Source organism: Poecilia reticulata, chromosome 12 (assembly GCF_904066995.2).
Source record: "Poecilia reticulata chromosome 12, P_reticulata-male-v2, whole genome shotgun sequence".
Classification (NCBI taxonomy): Eukaryota; Metazoa; Chordata; class Actinopteri; order Cyprinodontiformes; family Poeciliidae; genus Poecilia; species Poecilia reticulata.
Window position 1 is genome coordinate 8,886,088 of NC_088841.1, and position 21,168 is coordinate 8,907,255.

General features: G+C 37.6%; 1 protein-coding gene across 2 annotated transcripts in view; it reads right to left on the reverse strand.

The window, feature by feature from the left end:
• fibcd1b (fibrinogen C domain containing 1b) overlaps window positions 1-21,168 on the reverse strand; it is a 151,462-nt gene that overhangs the window by 66,069 nt on the left and 64,225 nt on the right. For both annotated transcript variants that reach the window (XM_081613124.1, XM_081613125.1), the window contains 2 exons: window positions 17,417-17,576; window positions 2,981-3,117 (listed from right to left, as the gene is read on the reverse strand). In XM_081613124.1, the coding sequence (XP_081469250.1) occupies window positions 2,981-3,117; window positions 17,417-17,576 (297 nt within the window). The remainder of the gene's footprint in view (window positions 1-2,980; window positions 3,118-17,416; window positions 17,577-21,168) is intronic.

A 21,168-nucleotide genomic window follows, 5' to 3' on the forward strand; every position in this document is an offset into this window, starting at 1 on the left:
CCGCTCCATCATGCGCCGCTTAGAACCCCGTCACTCTGACAGATTTACTTCATTTGATGAGGAAAAGGGGGGAGCGGAGGGAAGGGGTTTGACCTTGCCTCGCACGCAAACTCGGTGACAGATTCACAAGCATGCACGGGTATCAACACGCAGCTCGCTGTCATGAGGATTAGGAAGAGAAGCGCACGGTGAATTACTTTTAGAAAAAATTGCGATATTTTTTTCACGTCGCAGCCTTGACTTGGCAAGTACTGTGGAAATTATAACAGTTTAACTCCTAATGGTTATAATAAATTGAGATTTTTCCAATTAAAGGGTAAACATCACTTCTTAGAGGTTTGGAAACGTCCTTGGATAAAATAAGCAGGAATTTTAGACTTGAATACATTAAAATAACCTTATGGTGAAATTTTTTATTTTAGTTCCAGAATCTTGCTTTGGAAAATTTTGAAAAGTCCAGCCATTGAAATGAGGAAATAAATGCAGGTGATGAGGAGGAGATGTTTTCGGTGGAACAATTAGCAGTACCTTAGCTGTCAGTACTTTTTAACATCACCTTTAGTCAATAGGACAGTTCTTCTTCTTCTACTATAACAATTCAAATGTTTGGAGTGTACGGAGAGAGGGCTCTCTACCCAATAATAATTTGGGTAGATCATTTTTTGACTTGATTAACTCTAATCCATTCTGGTGCTACACCATCACATATCCTCTGTTGTACTTTCTTTCTTTATTTTCTTATTGTTTATTTTCATGGGGACAAGTGTTAAGTATTAACAAAACAGAACACCATTGCGGTTTTAGCCTTAGCTCATTAGCAGTGTTAATCTCCGGATGGGGCTTTAAAAACATAAAACATTTTCAAAGTCAACAAAACGACATGGTGAGATAAGATGTCACACATTTATAAATCCTTTATGGTGAGCATCCGCTATATCTCAATCTGGATCATCTAAACTCAGTTAAAGTTCCAGTACAATCTATTCTTACTCACTTTTATGATGGTAAGAAATAAGTAGTGTTGTCTTTACAAATGCTTTCTGACATTAATGTCCATACTGCTTAATAGTTATGGAGACAGGGGGTCTTTAAGGTCACACTCTTTCCAACAGGTTTGAGATAAACATTAGTCTAGTCGAGTGGGTAATGGCTAAAATAAATAGTCTTCATCATGTTTTATCTACATCCTAGGACAAAAAGAATGTAATAAATTGCTAATTAGAAGTTCCAAGAAACTTGAATTAGCGTAAAGAGCATAGTACACTTCTTTGTTTTCTATACTGAATAAATGCTCTCAAATTAAAGGTTGTTTTTTTTCCTCCTAAAAGGTTCAGTGTGAGTTGAAGTTACTGGAATAAAAATCTGAACTTATTTGTAGTTTTCTTCTTTTAAATAAATGTTTACCAAGATTGTGAAAATATGTACCTGGTACTGTATTATGTAGAAGCAAAAAATGAAAATAAATAAATAAATAAAAATGGACCACAGAAACAGCTGTCAAAATGTCACCCCATTGAGTTCAAAACTAAATTCTGAAAAGTGTTTATTCCCCTAGAGCGTGTGAAACACTTTTCAAAAAACTTGCATCACTTTGCTCAGCACATACAGAAATGAAAATTACATTGTAAAAAAGTTTGGAATGGATTTCAAAGTTCGCCTCTTTATGCATTTTTAAAAGTTGCATCACAGCCTGGGAAACGGTAAAATGAAAGGTTGTGATTGATTTACGTCGCTGAAACTTTAAAATATATATATAAACACCTTCTCCAGTAGGAACGTCTGCGCTTCCTAAAGGCAGCTTTGGTACACCTCAGGACCAAAAAAAATAAATAAATGTCTCTAACTGGAAAGAGCTCGCTTGTACTGAGAAAAACACATCTGAACTACAATTCCCAATATAGCTTCAAGCAGCTGCGTGTCAGTGTTTGTTCACCTCGCCGTCTCTCTCTTCCTCTCGCTCTCTCCCAGAAGATGCAGCACTTCCAGAAGACAGTCCAAATCAAACGGGATTGTTTACTTGAGAAGGTCCAGTCAACTGAGAGACTTTGGAGTGAGGAAAATAACTACTTATGCTTGGAAGGGCTCTAAATGTCTATGTCTACCTTTAAGGATTACAAAGCTTCATCAGACATACTTGGGAAAGAAAGGTGCAGAAAGCAGGAGCAAGTCGGAAATCTGTCACCCATAATGGAAACAGTTTATTTTTGTGCCTTTGAAGCAGAATGATAAATTGTTGTACACAGAAGCTTTATTCAAATGTGCCAGCTGTGCATGTTGTCGCTCCTAAACTGCACTACACTTGTATCTGAAGAGGCATCTCGGCGTCAGCAGGCAATTTAGATTAAAGCTGATCTTTAAATCTCCCCTTCTGCTATTTGACAACACCTTTTTTTTTTTTTACCTCCAATGCCTGAACATGCCATGTCCGCTCTTCTAATAGCTTTCTTCGTCCAGCAACTCCTGTGTCAGATTTCTTTTGAAAAAAAAATAAAAAAATCTACCTTCTATATGACAAAAACACAAAAAAAATCTCCTAGAAATATTTTTAAAAGGGGCACTTGAAGCTCGGTGCTGATATCTCCTTGTTATTCTGTTACACGAACTTTGATGAAATGTTTAATACATGAGAATCCCGAGGCAGTACATCTGTAATTACAGTAGGTGCTCAAAAAAAAAATGTATACAACATTAAGTGCTGGATGAGTGAATGGAGTTGATGTGTGCAGGTGGGTTCAGCTTTGGTGAATCCTTTTTTTTTTTTTTCTACTTTGAATGCTTAATTCATTCTGTATATCCTACGAGAGTAGATGGGTTCAAAAGGCCTGCGGGGCCTCTTCCAATTTCCTGTTTTCATCTTGATTATCACCATAGAGGAAACGTATCGACTGAGCAGAAATGCACGCACAAAAAAAAAAAAAAAAAGCTTAAGAGCTTTGTGTTTTATGTGGGGTTTTTTTTCTCCGGATCAGGTCTGACTCACCGTCCAGCCTCCTCCGTCCGTGGTCATATCGCAGTAGACCTGGAAGCCTGTAGGGTGGTGAACGGGAAACACGGAGTAGATGCCGTCCTCTCTCTGACCACTGGCGTACAGATCGCCGCAGTCGCGGGGGCGAGAGCCTTGGAAGGGGTGAGAGGAAGGACGCATTAAATAAATCAAACCATGTATGGATTTTTAAGGAGAAAGGAGTGCACTTGTCTCACTCCGACGTCTATTTAAAGAGAGACATTGTGCCATTTTCAGTTCATGCTGGATTAATCGAAAAGCAACAATCGCACAGGAATCTGCATTGCACCAAAACATTATAATGCCCGAGTTGTTCCCACTTTTTTTCACATCAAAATCATAAAACTTAACATATTTCATGGGGAGTTTCTGTCAGAGACCAAAACAAAGCATGGCATCATTGTAAAGATAATAACAAATGGAAAGATATAGAAAGTGTTTCATTCGTTTAGATTCAGATCCATGGGGCAAGTTTTCATAAAACCATCTCTTTAATGTCATATTGGAAAGAGGGTATGAAAAGCCAATTATTATGTATTGCCAAATATTCTCTAGTTCCTTTAGGTCTGAACTTTGGGTCATTTTAACACGTCATCATGCTTTAATCCAAATCATTACACTGTAGCTACTGTTGTACGTTTAGGTTGTTTATTCTGGTCAGGTTTCAAGTCTTTTGCAGCATCTATTGTATTCCCCCCCCCAAGCTTGCTCTGATTTAACTCCATCACAGTTACAACCAACTCTTGCCAGCCACCTTTTTCCTTCTGAATAAAAGCGTCCCGCAGTGGGATGCTGCAGGTAAAATGATTCCCTGTTAGCATAATGTAATAATTATGCTATTCAGTATTTGTTTCTTCCATTGCGTTCTTCGGTTTGTTCAATAAAGTTTTCAAGGAAATTTCTGAAGCCTCCTTGGAGTAGCTTTATTTGTACTGATAATACAATACACACAGTTGGATATACTTATTAGAAGACATCTGAAGGCAGCAGATTTTATTTGGAGATAGATTTTTCTTTTGTTTAAGAAAAAACAACTTTTTTACTTCAGTTTTTTTGTTGCTTTGTATTGCTCTGTTACACAGAATCCTAATAAAATTCATCAAAGTTTCTCACTGCAATGCATCAAGTGAAAAAGGTGAAATAATGCTTTTTACAAGCACTGCATAAGCTAATTTTCAGTCTATAATGCATTGTTTTGATTTCTAAAAGCTTCAAAAGCTTATGAACATCCATCCAGATATTGTTCAGTTAAAATTATCTGTTTGCAGGAGACGCTGTCCACAACAACTACTGGTACCATAGCAAGGAGCTAAGAAATAAACAAATGTGTTGGTTAAAAGGCACAAAAGTGGAACGGGTATGCAGAAACCCAGAGAAGAAAGCAGCAGAATAGGTGAACCTGGAGATAATATAGTTTGTAAGAAAGAAAAAAAAGTAGAAAGAAAGAAAATTCATACATTTGAGTGACAGAAGAGAGTCTGAAGGTTTGAAGAAACTTTATAAGCTGCAGAATTTAAGACAAGAATCCTGGAGAGAAGATGTGACAGAGACAGACAGAGCTCCTATGCCGGAGATGAGTGAAACAGAGGCATCCTTGTTTGTGGCTAAAAAACCCCTGTAACCCGGGGAATACTGAGTCTATTCCCAAGGAAGCAAAAAAAAAAAGGAACCCTGTGATGGAAGCAGTGGTATAGATTATGCATACAGACTTCACAGGGTCAAAATCTTGAATTTAAAACAGCTAGGAGATTTCTTAAAAAGGCCGTACAAGCTCCCTCTTACATGGTATGAAATGTTTGTCTCCCATGAAGATTTTCTGCTTCTCAGTGTCAGCCTTTGCTAATAAGTTCCAGCTTTCATCATCGTCACACATAAGCGGTAACATCTCCCACTCCTCGTTTTTCATCCCAGGAAGCTGAAACCAGATTCCACAGGGCATTAAAACAAAAAAAAAAAACACTCTTACTTGAGGATGTGAAAATTCAAACATGGACTTTTAACTTTAATTATCCTTAGAGCAGAAAGGACATTCTTATCAGGACAACCACGATCAGATTAATACCACAGGTTGAATGTGGCTTGGAAAATTTAACCTTGACTATAAAGCGAGTGCTATTTAAAGGAAGATGGGTGAAATCAAAAGGGTTGGAGTGTGAATGCACAAACATGCCCGGACTTGTCATTACAGTTTCTAATTAACCGAATTAACATAAGTAAATGTAATCTAAAGGGTTCAGAGAGCACAAGAGCTCGGTGACAATGGTGAATATCCACTCCTTCACAGATGCAGCCAATTAAGATAATTAACACATCGCCACCCTTACATCACAATCAGCAGGATACTGTAGCACAATCAGCAGGATTAAAATGGGCAAAATACTTTTACCTTTTAACTTAGAGGATTATAAAAAAATGTAAATGAATTAATTGTTGAACACATTTTGTTTCATTTACTACTTTTGTGTAGTCAAAAACAATCAAAAGGTTTTTTGGATTTAGCACACAACGCCACTTGGTTGTTTAGGTTGACTGCTGAACAATTTTGAAGACTTGCTTTCGGTTTATCCAGACAGACTTGCAGTGCTATGAAGATTTCCTCTTTTACTCACACTTAAATGCTTCATTACCCACATTTCTTTCTGTTCAATTTATGCAGCCATGCCCGTGCCCGATTACTGACAGACCTGCAGAATTGAGAAACCACCCGACTGTGACGTGTGACGGCGTGGAGTTAAAAATCTCAGAAAATCAGCACATTCTGCCCCAATTAAAAAAGATAATACAATAATAGATGTGAAGAAAAGTCATTGACATGATATTCAACCCCTTCGAAGGGTTTTCGACTTCAGTGGACCACAGAGAGAGCCATTGTCCACAAGTAGAGAAAACACAGACCAGGTTTTCCTTTGAAGGTTTGCTTCTTATCTGGACTGAAATACGTTTCCAAAATGGAAAGGCATATTCTTATAACCTCATGGCCAAATGTATAGCATGTTAGCCCTGAATGTGTTGCCAAAACATCCACAAGACATCAGAAGTTGCGCATGGCAACCAAGAAGGTCGGTTCGATGCTGAAGCTGGGAAGTGAAGCTTCACTTGTTTTACTCTTTGCAATCGAGTACATCCTCCAGACGCTTGATTGATTTGAGAAGCAAACACCTATGACTCATTGATTTAATGCAAAAACTATTCACATGCCGATTTTTGCTTTTTGGCACATATTTATCACTACAAAGAGAGTTTTTCTGTGGTGCATCCTGGTGCCACGTGTTACTCAGGTAAGCACGTTCTTCCACAACTCACATGCCAAATGTTGGTCTACAGTATAAGCTATTCTGGGCCAAAGCAGCAAATACAACAAACTGTGATTAACTATCAAGACCAGTATTTACAGAGTTGTAGTTACTTGCCAGTTTGATCTCAGGACTGAGGGGCAGGGTTTGCCCCCCACAGGTAACAGTGAGCTATAGTCTTCTTGCAGGTTAAGCAGTGTTCCGTCCTTGAACCCCAGCAGATGAGGAACCCCCTCATGAGCTCCCGTTTTGATACCACTCCGACCCAGTTGTCTAGCCATCTCAATTTGGCTCTGATGAAACTCACTCAAATCCCTACTGCTCCCCATTTCTCCTGCTTGTAACACATTAACTCTGGGGACACAACGTTATTTTGCCACCTCATCAACCCCAGCCTCTAACAATTGTCGTTAAGAAGAGACTGTTAGTGTTATTTAACACACCCGACAAGGGTCAAATGCTATGACTGACAAGTGTGTTTTTAGAAAGGTACTTTGGGGTTCAGGCTTGTGTTTGTGATAGTCCCTGTTCTCCAACATAAACAAATAATACAAATGACTGAAAATATCGTCTGTGATATTTAGAACATTCGCTTTACTGAAATCCATTTTCTAAAGAGGCTAGAAAGCCTCTTAAGTCAACTGAACCTTGCTTTCAACATCAAAACATTGGATTCAATAGATTTTAGGACTATTTTCAGCCGTAAATCTGTATGCAGTGCTGGCTTTTGCTACAATATGTCCTGCATTTCATGATACTTGCTTTGGTTAATGTAGGGGGTATTGAGAAAAAGCAGCTTTATTGAGCTTTATTTTATGCTATAAGGTTATTCTCCCATCAAAAACATGCCTGGAGTGTTGCTTTGATTATTTCACGCATGTTTGAGAAATCCTTGAATCTCCCCTGGCTGCCATTCAGCAGGACTGGGAGTATTGATCTAAATATCAATACTATCCATGCTGAGGTGAGTAATGGTTTTGGATCAATACCATGATGAGATCAATGCTTTTGTTTGCAGTTTTTCCTCTACATGTCCAGGAAGTTGCTGTAATTTGCTCACATATTTAATGGCAGTGTATATGCAGGAATTGAAATCCCAAATATTAAGAGCTTACATTTAAATAGACGAGTCGGATTTCTTACCTTATTTAATGTTTGCACTCAACATGTCTGCTTTCTTTTCAAAATACATTCTGTTTAATTCCCCCTTAAGCACTTCAACTTAATATTAATAGCAGAAAGTAAAAGGGGATTACTTTTCATCTCTGCAACATTGTGTATATTATTGTTTGATAATTAGACACAAATTTCACAAATAACTTTGTCCTGTAATTTATCGTAACATTGGGTTACAAAAAATATCTTTTGGAAGTTGTCTCTGTTTTGTCATCTGAATTAGAACGATTTTGCACTGTTGAAAAATGACGTCCATTTTTCTCAATCAGGTCAGGTTTTTGATTTAGAGAAAGCCAATCTTACGGCTAAATTGATTACACTTTTGTGACATTATCAGCTCATTTCTGTTAACATTTCTCATCCGAAAAAGGTTTTAGGAAGAAAAAAAAAAAGTTTTCTAATAGACTGTATTAAATAAATGTTACAAACTTGGATTTCTCTAAGTTGAATAATAAACACTGATAAGGGTAAGTACATGTAAAGTGAACATTACATCCTCATTGTGCAATATTCTCCATCTCTTCTATGTCCTGATGGAGTCTCTCCTCCTGCTCATCACTCATAAACCCCAGATTCTCAGGAAACCGTTTCATATGTGAGAACAAGTGGTTGCAACCATAGTTCAAAAGGTTGACCTGATTGAGCAAAACCAATGTGATTTTTTTGGATTCATCACATCAAAAAGACCCTAAGACAGTAGAAACAACTTTTTGGCTGTTGCCCTGTGTAATCAACTAACTGATGTCAAATCACCAACTTATTCAATGACAAAGACATTTCATGAAAAAAAAAAAAAAGTATCTTTATCAGAATTGGTATTGCCTGTATTTACTGGCGATCGATTTGGACTGATATCAAATGTCCCAGTTCCCAATGCACTGTTGTGATTACTTGCAGAAGGTTGGAGTGTCAGAAAGAGTAAAACCCGAAAAAATGAGGTCAATTTCAAGGCATCAAATTTCAAAGTTGCATTTCTTTTAGGTTATTTTTGATATATACAATATTGTTTTAGAACAATTGAAGGTAAAAGTTGACTGTGCTATAAAATGTGTCTGGAAATTATACAATCCCTCTTCTCCCTTCTCATCTGATAATAATACTTAACATAATCCAACACAGTCGTAGTCCTTTTGCAGCAGCACTCCATCATCAACCTATACATCAGCCTGAAAGCAGGAGTCCTGTTGCAGGTTTATCCTGCAGCACAGCCGGGTCTCACTGCTGTCAGGTCTGATTTCACACAGCTTTGAAAAACCGATATGCTCTGAAGAGAATCCAACAGAAACAGTGAAAAGAGGGACACCCTGAAATATTCGCAGGCTCAGATGAAGATGAACATAGACAAAAATATTTGTTGGTGTGTCCACCGACGGCAAGTAAGTTCCTCAAATTTGTTGCACGCACACAGTACGCTCACAGTCAGGAATAAAAATGTGCTGTCTGGTGAGTGTTATCTTCAACAGAGAAAAATAACAAACAGGAATATGCTGCTTATCTAATAAGCATTGAAAGTCAGAGGGGAAATAAATGCTGTTCGTCATCCATGATGGGTTTGTGAGCAGAACAATGTTTTGTAGTTTTCTTAGAGCTTAGAATATTTTGTTTTTAACCTAGTGTTGAAATCTGTTAAATGTCAAGGATATGCTCCAGAACAACTACTTTGTTTCTGGTGGCTGCTTAGCTTTAGATTGTCTCATCAGAAGCTCTGAGGAGCAAAAGATAAGAAAACTTGCACAGTGCTCAGGATTAACGCATACACAGCCCTGCAAAGAAAAAAAAAAAGTTCCCATACTCCTTGAATTGTGTGACACTTTTTAAAGTAGAACATTGCATTAGTGTATCTCATTGGGACTTATTTTGTTGTGCAAAAGCAAAGTAGTGCATTATTTTGATTTGGTGGGAACATAAAGCCCTTTACGATACCACTAGATAAAATTCAGGATAACAAAATTCTTTCAGAAGTAACCTAGTTGAAATGTGGCAGAATCGTAGAATGGGGATAGTTCTTTTCAGCAGAGACAGGAAAACTGATCAGATTTGCAAGGGACAAAAATATACTGCCCTGACAGGAGACTAAATTTGTAATTTTAGGCCTCTGTGACAGTAAAAACCTGCACATCATGCCTTCAGTGAAACAAAGGCATGGCAGCATGATGTTGTAAATATACCTCTGAAAAAATCTTTCCAGCTAAATGCTTTAAGATGCAACCATAATGAAACTGTTTGGAGATGCTTTTCTTCAAAAGGGCTAAGGAAGCTAGTCAGAATATCTAAGTGGACCTAGATACCATAAAACAACATTTTAAGAAACTTGTTATTTGAGAATAGGATGAAGGTTCAGCTTCTGTGAGGACAAAAACTCCTAAATCTACAACCAGTTACAGTTTAATTGTTTAAATCAAAGTATATCAACAATAGGAACGTTGAAGGTCAATTAAGAATCTATCAAGTTATGAGAGTTGCTATTCACAAACGGTCTCCATCCAGTCTCAGTGAACCTGAAACATTTTGGAAAAAACATAAACTTCTTTGCCTTCAGATGTGCAAAGTTGGTAAACGCATAGCAGAAATCTGCAGCTGTAATTGCAGCAAAATTGGGTTAAAACACATTCTCAAAAACCTTGAAAGCCATAATTTTCTTTCCACATTATAATTATGCAATACTCTGTGTTGACCTTTGTAGAAATTTGGAAGAAAGGTCGTGCTATAAAAATTTTTTTTGCAAGCCACTGTAAATATTTCAACCTAATTCTAAGCTGCTTTGTGTTAACAGTTACAACATTTGCAGCTTGATAGAGGTTGAATAAATTATTAGCACAAAGACGACAGAACAGCAGATGGAGTCAGGGAATGCTTCACTAATGATGAATCGCACGCGTGTCCCCACTCCCCTTCAAATCCAGTAGGAGGTCAAATCATTTTAAGCAGAGTTCCACAATGAGCATACACATCTGCAAAATAACAGCCTTAATTTTTCTAGCAGATTGTGGACAGTAGTGAAACCACAAGGGTTACCACCTGTGTATTGTGAATATAAAAATATCCCGAAGTTGTAGCTCTTTTCCTTCCATCTGTTATCAAAGTGGGTCAGTTCGTAGCTTACGTCTGCAATTTGGGTCTGGAGTTTATTTGGAAACAGTTGGCTAGAGGTTTTCCCACATCTGTTCAAAAGGAAGTGAAACAGCATTAAATGAGATGTTTTTGACACAGTAAGGCTTTAACCTAGTCCTGATTTTACCATGCTGAGATCAAGAAACCTATTTGGATTAAGAGTGGCTATGAATCTTGGTGGAAACAGATTCTGAACAAACCACGGTGATAGCAACATTCCAGAAGAAAACTATTTTGCTTTTAGAGATTTGATAGAAAATGTCTACAAATACCATCATATTGAGGTGTCCATGAATAAATGGTGGAATTTAAATTAAATAAAGGAGAACAAATGTGACATATATGAGGCCTTTCTCGCATCTTTTTAAGAGTCATATAAATAGGAAGATAAATTAGCAATAATACACGGTTGTGTCATAAAATAAGATCAGACTGGTGTTTAAGAAAGCGGATATCTGTTGTTGAACTGAAAAATTGTAGTTTCTTTACATGTTTCTGGCCTCAGATGCTCTGTCCATGGTGCTGAAATCTTGAGGAAAGTTTATACTGTCTGTCAGAGTTTTACTGTTTAGTTTTTTACTCCCAGAATGAAATAAGTTTGTTTCTTCCAAACACGAACAACAAAAATATCTTTAGATATTTAGCAAAATAGACATCGTTCAATCAATCAATCAATCAAATTTTATTTGTATAGCACATTTCAGTAGCAAGGCCTTTCAAAGTGCTTTACAAACAGCATGTGACAGTGAATAAACAGTTAGAAAGACAGAGAATTTTTAATTTTTTTTTTAAAGAAAAATAAAACATTTAAAGTTAAAAACATTAAAACCCGCACCCCTTGTAGGACTTCAGTTAAACATCTCACACCTCAGAGTTTTAGTTAAAACGCCATTTAACAACGATTCTCACACCCCTAGATATAGATTTGTTTAACTGGGATGTTTTCTGGAGGGCTTTACATAGACAGTGTGAAAGAGAAATAAAAAGAAGTTAAAAGTAAAGATAAAAACATTAAAAACATCGAAGGCATCAAAACCCGCAATTTAGCCATAAGCAACTCTAAACAGGTGGGTTTTAAGTTGAGATTTAAAGGCACCCAGTGTTTCAGCTGTTTTACAGTTTTCTGGAAGTTTGTTCCAAATTTGTGGTGCGTAGAGGCTGAATGCTGCTTCTCCTCGTCTGGTTCTGGTTCTGGGGATGCAGAGCAGACCAGAACCAGAAGATCTGAGGGGTCTAGACGGTTGGTACAGCAATAACAGATCTTTAAGGTATTGTGGTGCCAAACCGTTCAGTGATTTATAAACTAACAACAGTATTTTAAAGTCTATTCTCTAAGCTACAGGGAGCTTTACAGTGTAGGGACTTTAAAACTGGTGTTATGTGCTCTATCTTCCTGGTTTTAGTGAGAACGCCAGCAGCAGCATCTGGATCAGCTGCAGCTGTTTAATTGATTTATTAGTCAGACCTGTGAAGACGCTGTTGCAGTAATCAATGCGGCTAAAGATAAACGCATGGATGAGTTTCTCTAGATCGTGCTGAGACATAAGTCCTCTAATCCTGGAGATGTTCTTCAGGTGATAGAAGGCCGACTTTGTGACTGTCTTAATGTGGCTCTGAAGGTTCAGGTCAGAGTCCATCACTACTCCCAGGTTTCGAGCTGATCGCTGGTTTTTAGTTGGAAAAAAACCAACCGAAGCTGTGCATTGATTCTGGTTCGCTCCTCTTTAGGTCCAAAGATAATAACTTCAGTTTTGTTTCTGTTTAGCTGGAGAAAGTTTTGGCACATCCACATATTTATCTGTTCTAAGCATCTATTCAGTGATTCGATGGGTTCAGAGTCACCTGGTGACATCGTGATATAGAGCTGTGTATGGTAGTTATGGTAGCTAATCTTATTTAATGTTATAACTTGAGCCAGTGGGAGAATATAAATATTGAAAAGAAGGGGTCCTAGGATTGAACCTTGGGGTACCCCACATGTGACCTTTGACCTCTCTGATTAGAAGTTTCCAATTGAAACAAAGAAATCCCTGTTCTTCATGTAGGATTCAAACCAGTGGAGCACTGGACCGGAGAGTCTGACCCAAGTCTCCAGTCGATTCAGTAAAATGTCATGGTCAACAGTGTCGAAAGCTGCACTGAGGTCCAACAGAACCAGCACTGTGGTTCTGCCACAATCTGTATTTATATGGATGTCATTGAACACTTTTACAAGGGCCGTCTCCGTGCTGTGGTGAGCACAAAAACCAGACTGGAAGGAGTCAAAGCAGTTTGTTATTGTTAGGAAGTTATTTAATTGTTTAAAAACAGCTTTTTCAATAATTTTGCTGATGAATGGGAGGTTGGAGATCGGCCTGTAATTCTGCAGTAGTGATTTGTCCAAATTGTTCTTTGTTATCAGTGGTTTGATAACTGCTGTTTTCAAAGCCTGGGGGAAAACACCTGAAGAGAGCCATGAGTTCACTATTTGGATCAGATCAGTAGCAACGACAGGCAGGACTTTCTTAAAGAAATGTGTGGGTAGGACATCCAGACAGCAGGAACCAGAGCTTAATTGACTTATAATTTCTTCTAGGGTTTTATAATTAAGTAGTTGAAATTGGGTCATATGTCCTGCATTTGTTTTTGTTTGGGCACAGCATTGGTACTGTCTTTGGAGTGGATGTACAGATTAATCCTCTGATCTTTTGAATTTTCTCTAAAAAGAAACTTGAAAACTTGTTGCAGGCGGCATTAGATTGAAGTTCAGGTGGCAACATCAAAGCAGGATTTGTGAGCCTTTCAACAGTAGCAAATAAAGCTCGAGCATTGTTAATGTTTTTGTTTATGACATCTGCAAAGAAAGCCTCTCTTGCATGTTTTAGTGTTGTGAGATAGTTACGTAGTCTTTCCTTGTAGATGTCACAATAAACGTGCAGTTGAGTTTTACACCATTTCCGTTCGGCCCTGCGACAGAGTTGTCTTGCAGATTGAACTACTTGTGCATTTCTCCATGGAGATTTCTTCCTACCAGTCACAACCTTCACTTTAGTGGGGGCAATGTAATCAATAATATCTGAAAGTTTGCACTGAAAATCATCCACCAACTTATCTACATCATTATAGCTTAAGGACGAGGAAGAAGAGTAGATTTGATTAAATGTTTCTGCTGTGTTTTCTGTGAAGGTACGTTTTGTGATAGTAGCTTTTTGTCCAAGTGGGTTAACGGATAAAGAACTGTCAAAGATAACAGCAAAATGATCCGACAGGGCGATATTAGTTACAGAGACATTGGAAATATTCACACCCTTACTGATAACCAGGTCCAGTGTGTGTCCCTGAGTGTGTGTTGCTTGTTTGACATGTTGTGTTAAACCAAAACTCTCTAATATATTAAAGAGCTTTTTAGCCCCTCGGTCTTGGGGGTTGTCAACATGAATGTTGAAATCACCGACAATTATCAAACAATCGTAATCAATGCATATGAGAGATAGAAGCTCATTGAAGTCCGCAAAGAAATTTTGCACATATGTTGGAGTTTTGATAGAGTTAGTGTCAAAAGTTTGTTTGTGGCCTTTTACCTCAATTCCAAGATATTCAAAAGACATAAAACGATCAAAACTCTCTAATATATTACAGAACGTTTTGCCACTCGGTCTTGGGGGTTGTCAACATGAATGTTGAAATCACTGACAAGTATTGTAATCAATACATATGAGAGATAGAACCTCATTCAAGTCCGTAAAGAAATTTTCCACATAAGTTGGTGTTTTGTATAGAGTTAGTGTCAAAGTTTGTTGTTATACCAAACTCTTTTTTTTAGACATCATAGTGTTTGTATTGTTACTTTTTTAAGTTCCTCCATCATTACACCAGCAGTAATTAGAAAAAACATATGCTTGTATTTTGAATCTGTAAAGTGTAGGTCTAAGATGTGTTACCGGAATGTATGAAAGAAAATGTTTCATCTGTAAAGGGAAAAAAAAATAGCATATATACTGTTCTAAAACATTTTTGATGCAATGCGTAATGGAGCCATTTTAGAGTCCCTTTACATTTTAAAAATAAAAATGGATATTCATTTGGATTTCCAAACCCTAATAACAGGAGTAAAAAAAAAGCACTAATTCGGCTCTGAGTGCTATCTGTATTTTCTGTAGAATCCAGAACACCAGAATTAGACCAAATTATGATAAAAAGCTGCTTTCAGTTTCGTCTGTAGCACTTTTCAGGAAATTAATAATAAGCCCGACTGTCATTTGGCTGAACTCTAAGAATCTCTGTCGGAAATTATTAGAAGTGGAGCAGCCTTTGAACCACTCTGCAGCAACCACAGCAGGACTGATGTAATGGTCACCACACTTTTACACTATGGACTGACTTGATGTTGCGTAACAATCCTACACTATGTCCAGATATAAACATTTTAGTGGAAACATGTGTTCAGTTCAATTCCGAGTGAATAATCTTTTTTCCCCCATATTCCAGACGATGCAACTTTACAGTCAGAGCAGAAAACCTACAAATAGAGTAATTGTTTTATTGGTGTTGGGAGAAAAAAAAAAAATATATATATATATATATATATATATATATATATATATATATATATATATATATATATATATATATATTTATTGGGTCCGTGTTGCTGATATTTTTTATTTAACGCCACAAGACAATGCACTAATAAGGAAGCTTGAATAAATTACTCCACTGTAAAGAACTCTGGTTAGTTCTGATGAATAATTTCTTCAACAACTGGTTTATAATTTATAGATAGTTTAAATTATGCTTTGTTTCAACTAATTGTTCACCGATTGCCTCAGAAAATGTTAGTTCAGAAGTTCTCATTGAGATCAAAAAGCAAGAACTATGCAACAAATGCGTGCCCTGAGAGTACCAACTTTCAGTACCACCAACAGTTTCAAATGGCGTTGAACATTAACTCTGTGTTAGGTTTTGATATTAAGATTTGAGCCTGATCAAAAATTAAGCATTTAAACTTATGAGTGGCAGTTTTCTTTCAATTCAGGATCAAACGTATCTCTGCTACTAGATTTATTTCTTTTTATCGTTTGACTGAAATTTATCTGACTTTTTGTTGCCACGTGTTTTTGTCTTCCAAAAGGTTTTATAAGAATAGGTGTTGTTAAAATCACGATTCAGTCAATGCTTGAACTGCAAAGGTATATTTCATCTTTTCAAGGATTAATTCATTCAAAATGCAAAACTGTTTGTGATGTACTTTTTTTTGCTTTTTTTTGTGCAGCTCTTCTATTTAAATGTTTGACTGTTTGCACCAATACACAGAGTATTTGCACAATTTTGTTTAATCTGTGTCATTCTGTCCAGAGTTTTGCCACTAAACTTAAAAAAATGCAGAAAAAAGTAAGACTTAAGGCAAACTGTAATATAATTAGAAATGAACTGCTATTATCAAATAGACTGAAATCAATAAAATCATAGTAAGCATGTTACTAGAATTTCATAACTGTATAAAATACAAGGGAACATTTTTTTTTTTCCCTGACAGCCTACGTTTAGTCTTCTGTACCAGTTCAGAGTTTTGTGACCTTGGATTTCTGCTAATTGTGCATACTGTGAATAAATGCAGCTCTGAGTAACAGGGTGGCATCGAAAGCAGCATATGAAAAAAAGTCAGATAACGACCAGAAAAAGAAGAAGAAGAAAAAAAAGAATGATCATAAGCAGAAAAACAAATGATGTTCTGGGAAGAAGTTACTTTCCTTTTCATTCAGTTCTGTCCATTTCAATAGAAATCTGCATTTCAACTGAACCAAAAATGCTGTGAATATGGGTGCTTGTGTTGCTACAAGGCCCAAGGAGGGTGTGTTCACATCCACACACACAGTAAGGCCAGGGAAGGCAACTTTATCTATGTGGCCAAAAAAAAAGAAAAGCCAATTGCAAGCAAATTAAAAGGTTTTTAATCTTGTTTTACAGTGAACAGGCAGCTTAATCCAGAATATCGGTGCACAGAATCTTAAAGGTGCTTTGGTGTGTTTTGTTTAAACTTTTGGAATGATGAGCAGGTTTGACTCAGATGATCTTAAAGGTCTTAGTGGTTTATAGCTTTGGAGAAAATCAGAAATGTAGACAGGGCTTTTATTAGAAAGTGCTTAATAAATCAATAACATTTTAAATTTTATTCTTTGAGCAACAAGTAGCTGGCCTCTTTTCTTAATTACAGTAACATGCTTAGGTAAACATCAGATAACAGACTGAGAAGTATTATAGCCTTTGTGTTCCATGTTTATTAAATGTCTACTTTGTCCTTAAATCCTCCCTCCGATAAGAAAAGCAGTTAAAAAGTGTTGCCTGTGATTGTATGTTGTACTCTCTGCAGGAGCTCAGCTGTGCTACTTGGCTATCAGTGACAGACAAATTCAGCAGGGGGATGCCATCGGGTATGCCTGGTTAAAAGGCGTCCGATGGGAGGGTGCCTCGGGGCGTTCTCTGCGGACACATAAGTCATCTCTCATGTAAAGTGAAAAATTCCACAGTCTTACCGCCACTGAATAATGTGCAAGAGATACGGCCCACAGAAAGGAGCCCACACCTTGCCCGGAGAGGCTCCACTGAATGAATATGCTGCATGATGGATAACATACAGATCGCACTGGAAAAGAACTCCAAAGACTAATGGGTCAAGGGAAAATTGTGACAAGGAGCAGGAAAGGAAGGTGAAATGTCAACTTCTAGGTTGCCTGTGATGCATAATTTACGGAAATACAGAAGGACATTGGAACAGCATACAAATCTGCACAGCATGAACTCTGAACTGCAAGAAAGATATGCATAAAGGTAAACACTGACTGGTTTTTCTTACCATTGGAACAGCCCTTGAGTCGAGCGCCTCGAACCGGCGCTCTTTGTAGATCCGCCTTGACCCGAGCCTTCAGTCCCACGTTTTCCTTCTGCATGGCATTGAGCGCATCGCTGACAGAGTTCACCACCTTCACCATGTTGCTCTGGCTGTCCGACAGCAGCTGCAGCACAGTGAAAGTGGGACGGGAGAGAACACACTTACTAATGATGAAATAACACCAAGTTCTCTTTGCAGCAGATGGGACAACAGTTCCATTACCTTCAAGATGGATAACATTTGCTGCTTATTTTATTATGCTGCACACAAACAGTTAGATTTAAACAGCTGAGTCCAATGAAGTGGTAGAATATCTTGTTGCATTTTCACTTTCGGCAATGCTTGCGACACGCATTTATTTTCCTCGTAAGAGAGGAGCTGTTCAATAAGAGCATTGTTATAAGCCAAAATCGCTGCTTTCTTTAAACAAAAAAAGTAGCAAAATAGCTTTCATCTGGTTGTTTTGTAAATTATGCAGTCTCCCTGGCAGCTTTCAGTGTCAATGCTTCCTGAGCAAGATTCCTAGCTCTGTTTCACAGTAAACAAAAAGCAGTTAATAAAAAAAAGCAAATACAGACTGAATTTAGCCTAACCTATTCATCTGTTGCCAAAATGAAATTAAATTGTTCCAAACAGTTGTCTCCAGCTCTTTGAAGAGAGGGAGGATAAGAAAGAGCAAAGGGACAGAAATGCAAAGACATTACTAAATATCCCAAATGGGTGTTGAAATATGGCACACTATAAATTATTTTTTCAATATGACAAAAACAAGACCTTTTTTAACATGAACAAATTAATTCAAAATTTCACAGAATCTTTTATTTTCCTTAGAGTGCAGATTGATACTGCTGTTTAAAATTATTCAGTTTATGCAAACTGTGACAAAATCAACCTAAACATGTACTGTACTAAAGACAGTTTTTAAATTGGCTTAATATGTGTTATTCTTAAGTCTCAAAGATTAAAAAAAGAATTATGACTGAAAGATACTGGAATGGATCGCCTAGTATCAGCTAAGAGCATCATATCTTTTTAATATGCAGAGATGCTAGCAAAAATGTTAGCTGTGGCACTATTGTAGAGGGGTTCATAAAAAAAAAAAAACCTCTGGGAAATAAAATTGTACTTCCTCCCATTCCATAGCATTAGGTAGTTGTTGGAGATGGTAACACAGAACAACTATATTTTTCTTCTTTTCTTGTGGCAATCATTAAGGCAGAAAGTATAGCGAATATCTTAAGTAACTTTCAGTATTAACCCTGATTTATATTCAGCCATTATAATAAAAAGTCATTAAGTAATGAACTATCTGCTGTTAGTGGGAGTGGAGTGAAGGTAGGGGGGTGACCTGTACAAGAAACGTAGGCGAATGCTGCCATGATTCCAGTTATGTGGACAAAACTGTTTTAGATGTGTTACATTCACACACCTAATTTAAACCTATAGGTGATTAACTGGTTTCCCACTGACCTTGAAGGCATCCTGACAGCATAATTAGGTGATTTGAATCAGGTGTGTTAAAGCAAAGAGTTTGAAGTCAGCCGTTAATTTTAAAGCCCCCTCTACACTAACAGCGGTATATTGAAAAACATAAATCTTCTGTCATGTTTGCACATCCTCAGTTTAATGAGGGATATTTTCACATATGTCTGCTTTTGACTCTATTAAGCTTTAACTTTGAACTCAAATAGCTTAAAGGAGAAACAGTGAGGGGAAATGTGTCCTACAACCTCTTTAGCAGATTAGCCTTGCTTAGCTTAGCCTTGCTCAGGGTCTTCTTCTTTTGTATGTTTTGATGGTATTTATGACATTATTGCCTCCTAGTGGAGCAGCATATTTACTGCAGAATGTTGCAGCAGAGAGTTTTTTCCCCCCCTTTCTTTTCAAAAACAGAGGAAAACATATCCAAAGCTGGGATTCTAAATTTACTTCAGTCCCGCTGGAAAAGTTGTCATCCTGTGCACCTGACTATACCAATGTGTTAGAACAAGCAGCATAATTCTTTCCGGACTTTCACAGGCACACAGATGCAATGGCTGCAGTGTGTAGCAGCGACACATGGAACTTTATCCCATAACACAATCTGGTGACTATAGTGAAGCACTAAAAGCCCTGTGGGAAGGTTGTTGATGAATGTGTGTGCTAAGACTAGCAAAAAGCACGGTAACCTCTCTAATGTACCCTGGTCACTGCTTTTCTCTGAGCAGGTCATTAAAGTTAAGTTTTTTTTGTTTTTTTTTTACATTTCATTCCTGTTAAGAGTCTACGGATAGCCAGGTTGTTTCTAAAACTCTGTATATATCAGAGTAGATAATTTTTTTTTTTTGCCATTCATCTCACTCACACACAACCCCCTTCAAAAAAAAAAAACTTTCGTCATCCTTCTTTTTCTCTGTCTCATGCAAACATACCCCAGTTCAAAAACACACACAAACAAAAACCTGCGCTGTTCAAAGTCATACGCCCCATTGGCGCAGCTATACTCAGGTGTTAAAACTGCATTAGATGTAAACCCCTGTGGCCATTCCTTGGCCTCAATATCTATGCAACACAAAGCCGAGGCACAGCGAACTACGCTGAAAGAATATCACACTGGAATAGTGTGAGTTAAACCCACACAGCTTCAGACAAGGCACGTTTGTGTACATGCCCCGATGCAGGTGCAAAGAAAGCTACAGGCACATGCGTGCATATATTACAGAACCGAAACTGTTCTGCTCGGCAACAAGGCAGGATTCATGGGCGAGACGCTCTTGAATGTGGCTTTCTCACACTATTTCTCCAGTTGTTATTTGTTAAGCATGTATTGACGTTCTGCTTGCGTGTCTCCTTTCAAAGCAGGAGACGTGTCTCCAGCCTCGATTGCTTAGCCTTGACAGACACATCAATTAGGATCATTATGTAATTAGATCTCATTAGACAGCCTTTGCACTGGCTTAGAAAATCAGTTACGCCACAGTACTTAACACATGGAGCCTTGTTTTGTGTCAGGGTTTAAATGGGGGCCAATTTAGGTGCCTTTTTGTGCAGCTGTTGCATAAAAGGATGATTTCAAAATCTTGAACATGATCTGATCGCATGCTCAGCTTGAAGACGACAAAATTATGATCTTTTCATGTTGAATGGTGTATATTTATGTTTTATTTAGCCAGGAACGACTTAGAACTTTAAGAGGGTGTTGCTGCTGAGACAACAGCAGCTGAAAACCCTACAGAAATACTTATATGGCGCATATAATAAAAAAAAAAACCATAGATAAAAGAGGTCCATAACCCCCAACCAGCCTTCTACCCCGCACAAAAAATAGACTGTCTCTCTAAATGTACCACAGTTGGTCATAAACGCAGTGTGAAACACGTTCCATCTTTGAACCTTCTTTGAACAATCAACATAATTTGGCCTCTGAAGAGCCGCATGAAAAATGTGTTTTAATGCTCCCACACACAAATATATACATCTTCCCTCATGACCACTAGCCTTGTTTTTTCTATTATTCTTATTTGCAAATGAAAAGGAATGATTTGTTTTTTCCCCTGCAAAGCACTGAAAAGATTTTGCTGATGTTTCCATTTACTTTTGGTTTCTCACTGACAAATCGCAGAACAGTAGAGGCCATAAATTATCTAGTTTGTGTGACATTTATCCAGTCCATAACAGTTACAAGAACAATACAAGCACAATACAAGTTGAGCCAAAGTTATCTGAAACCAAACTGC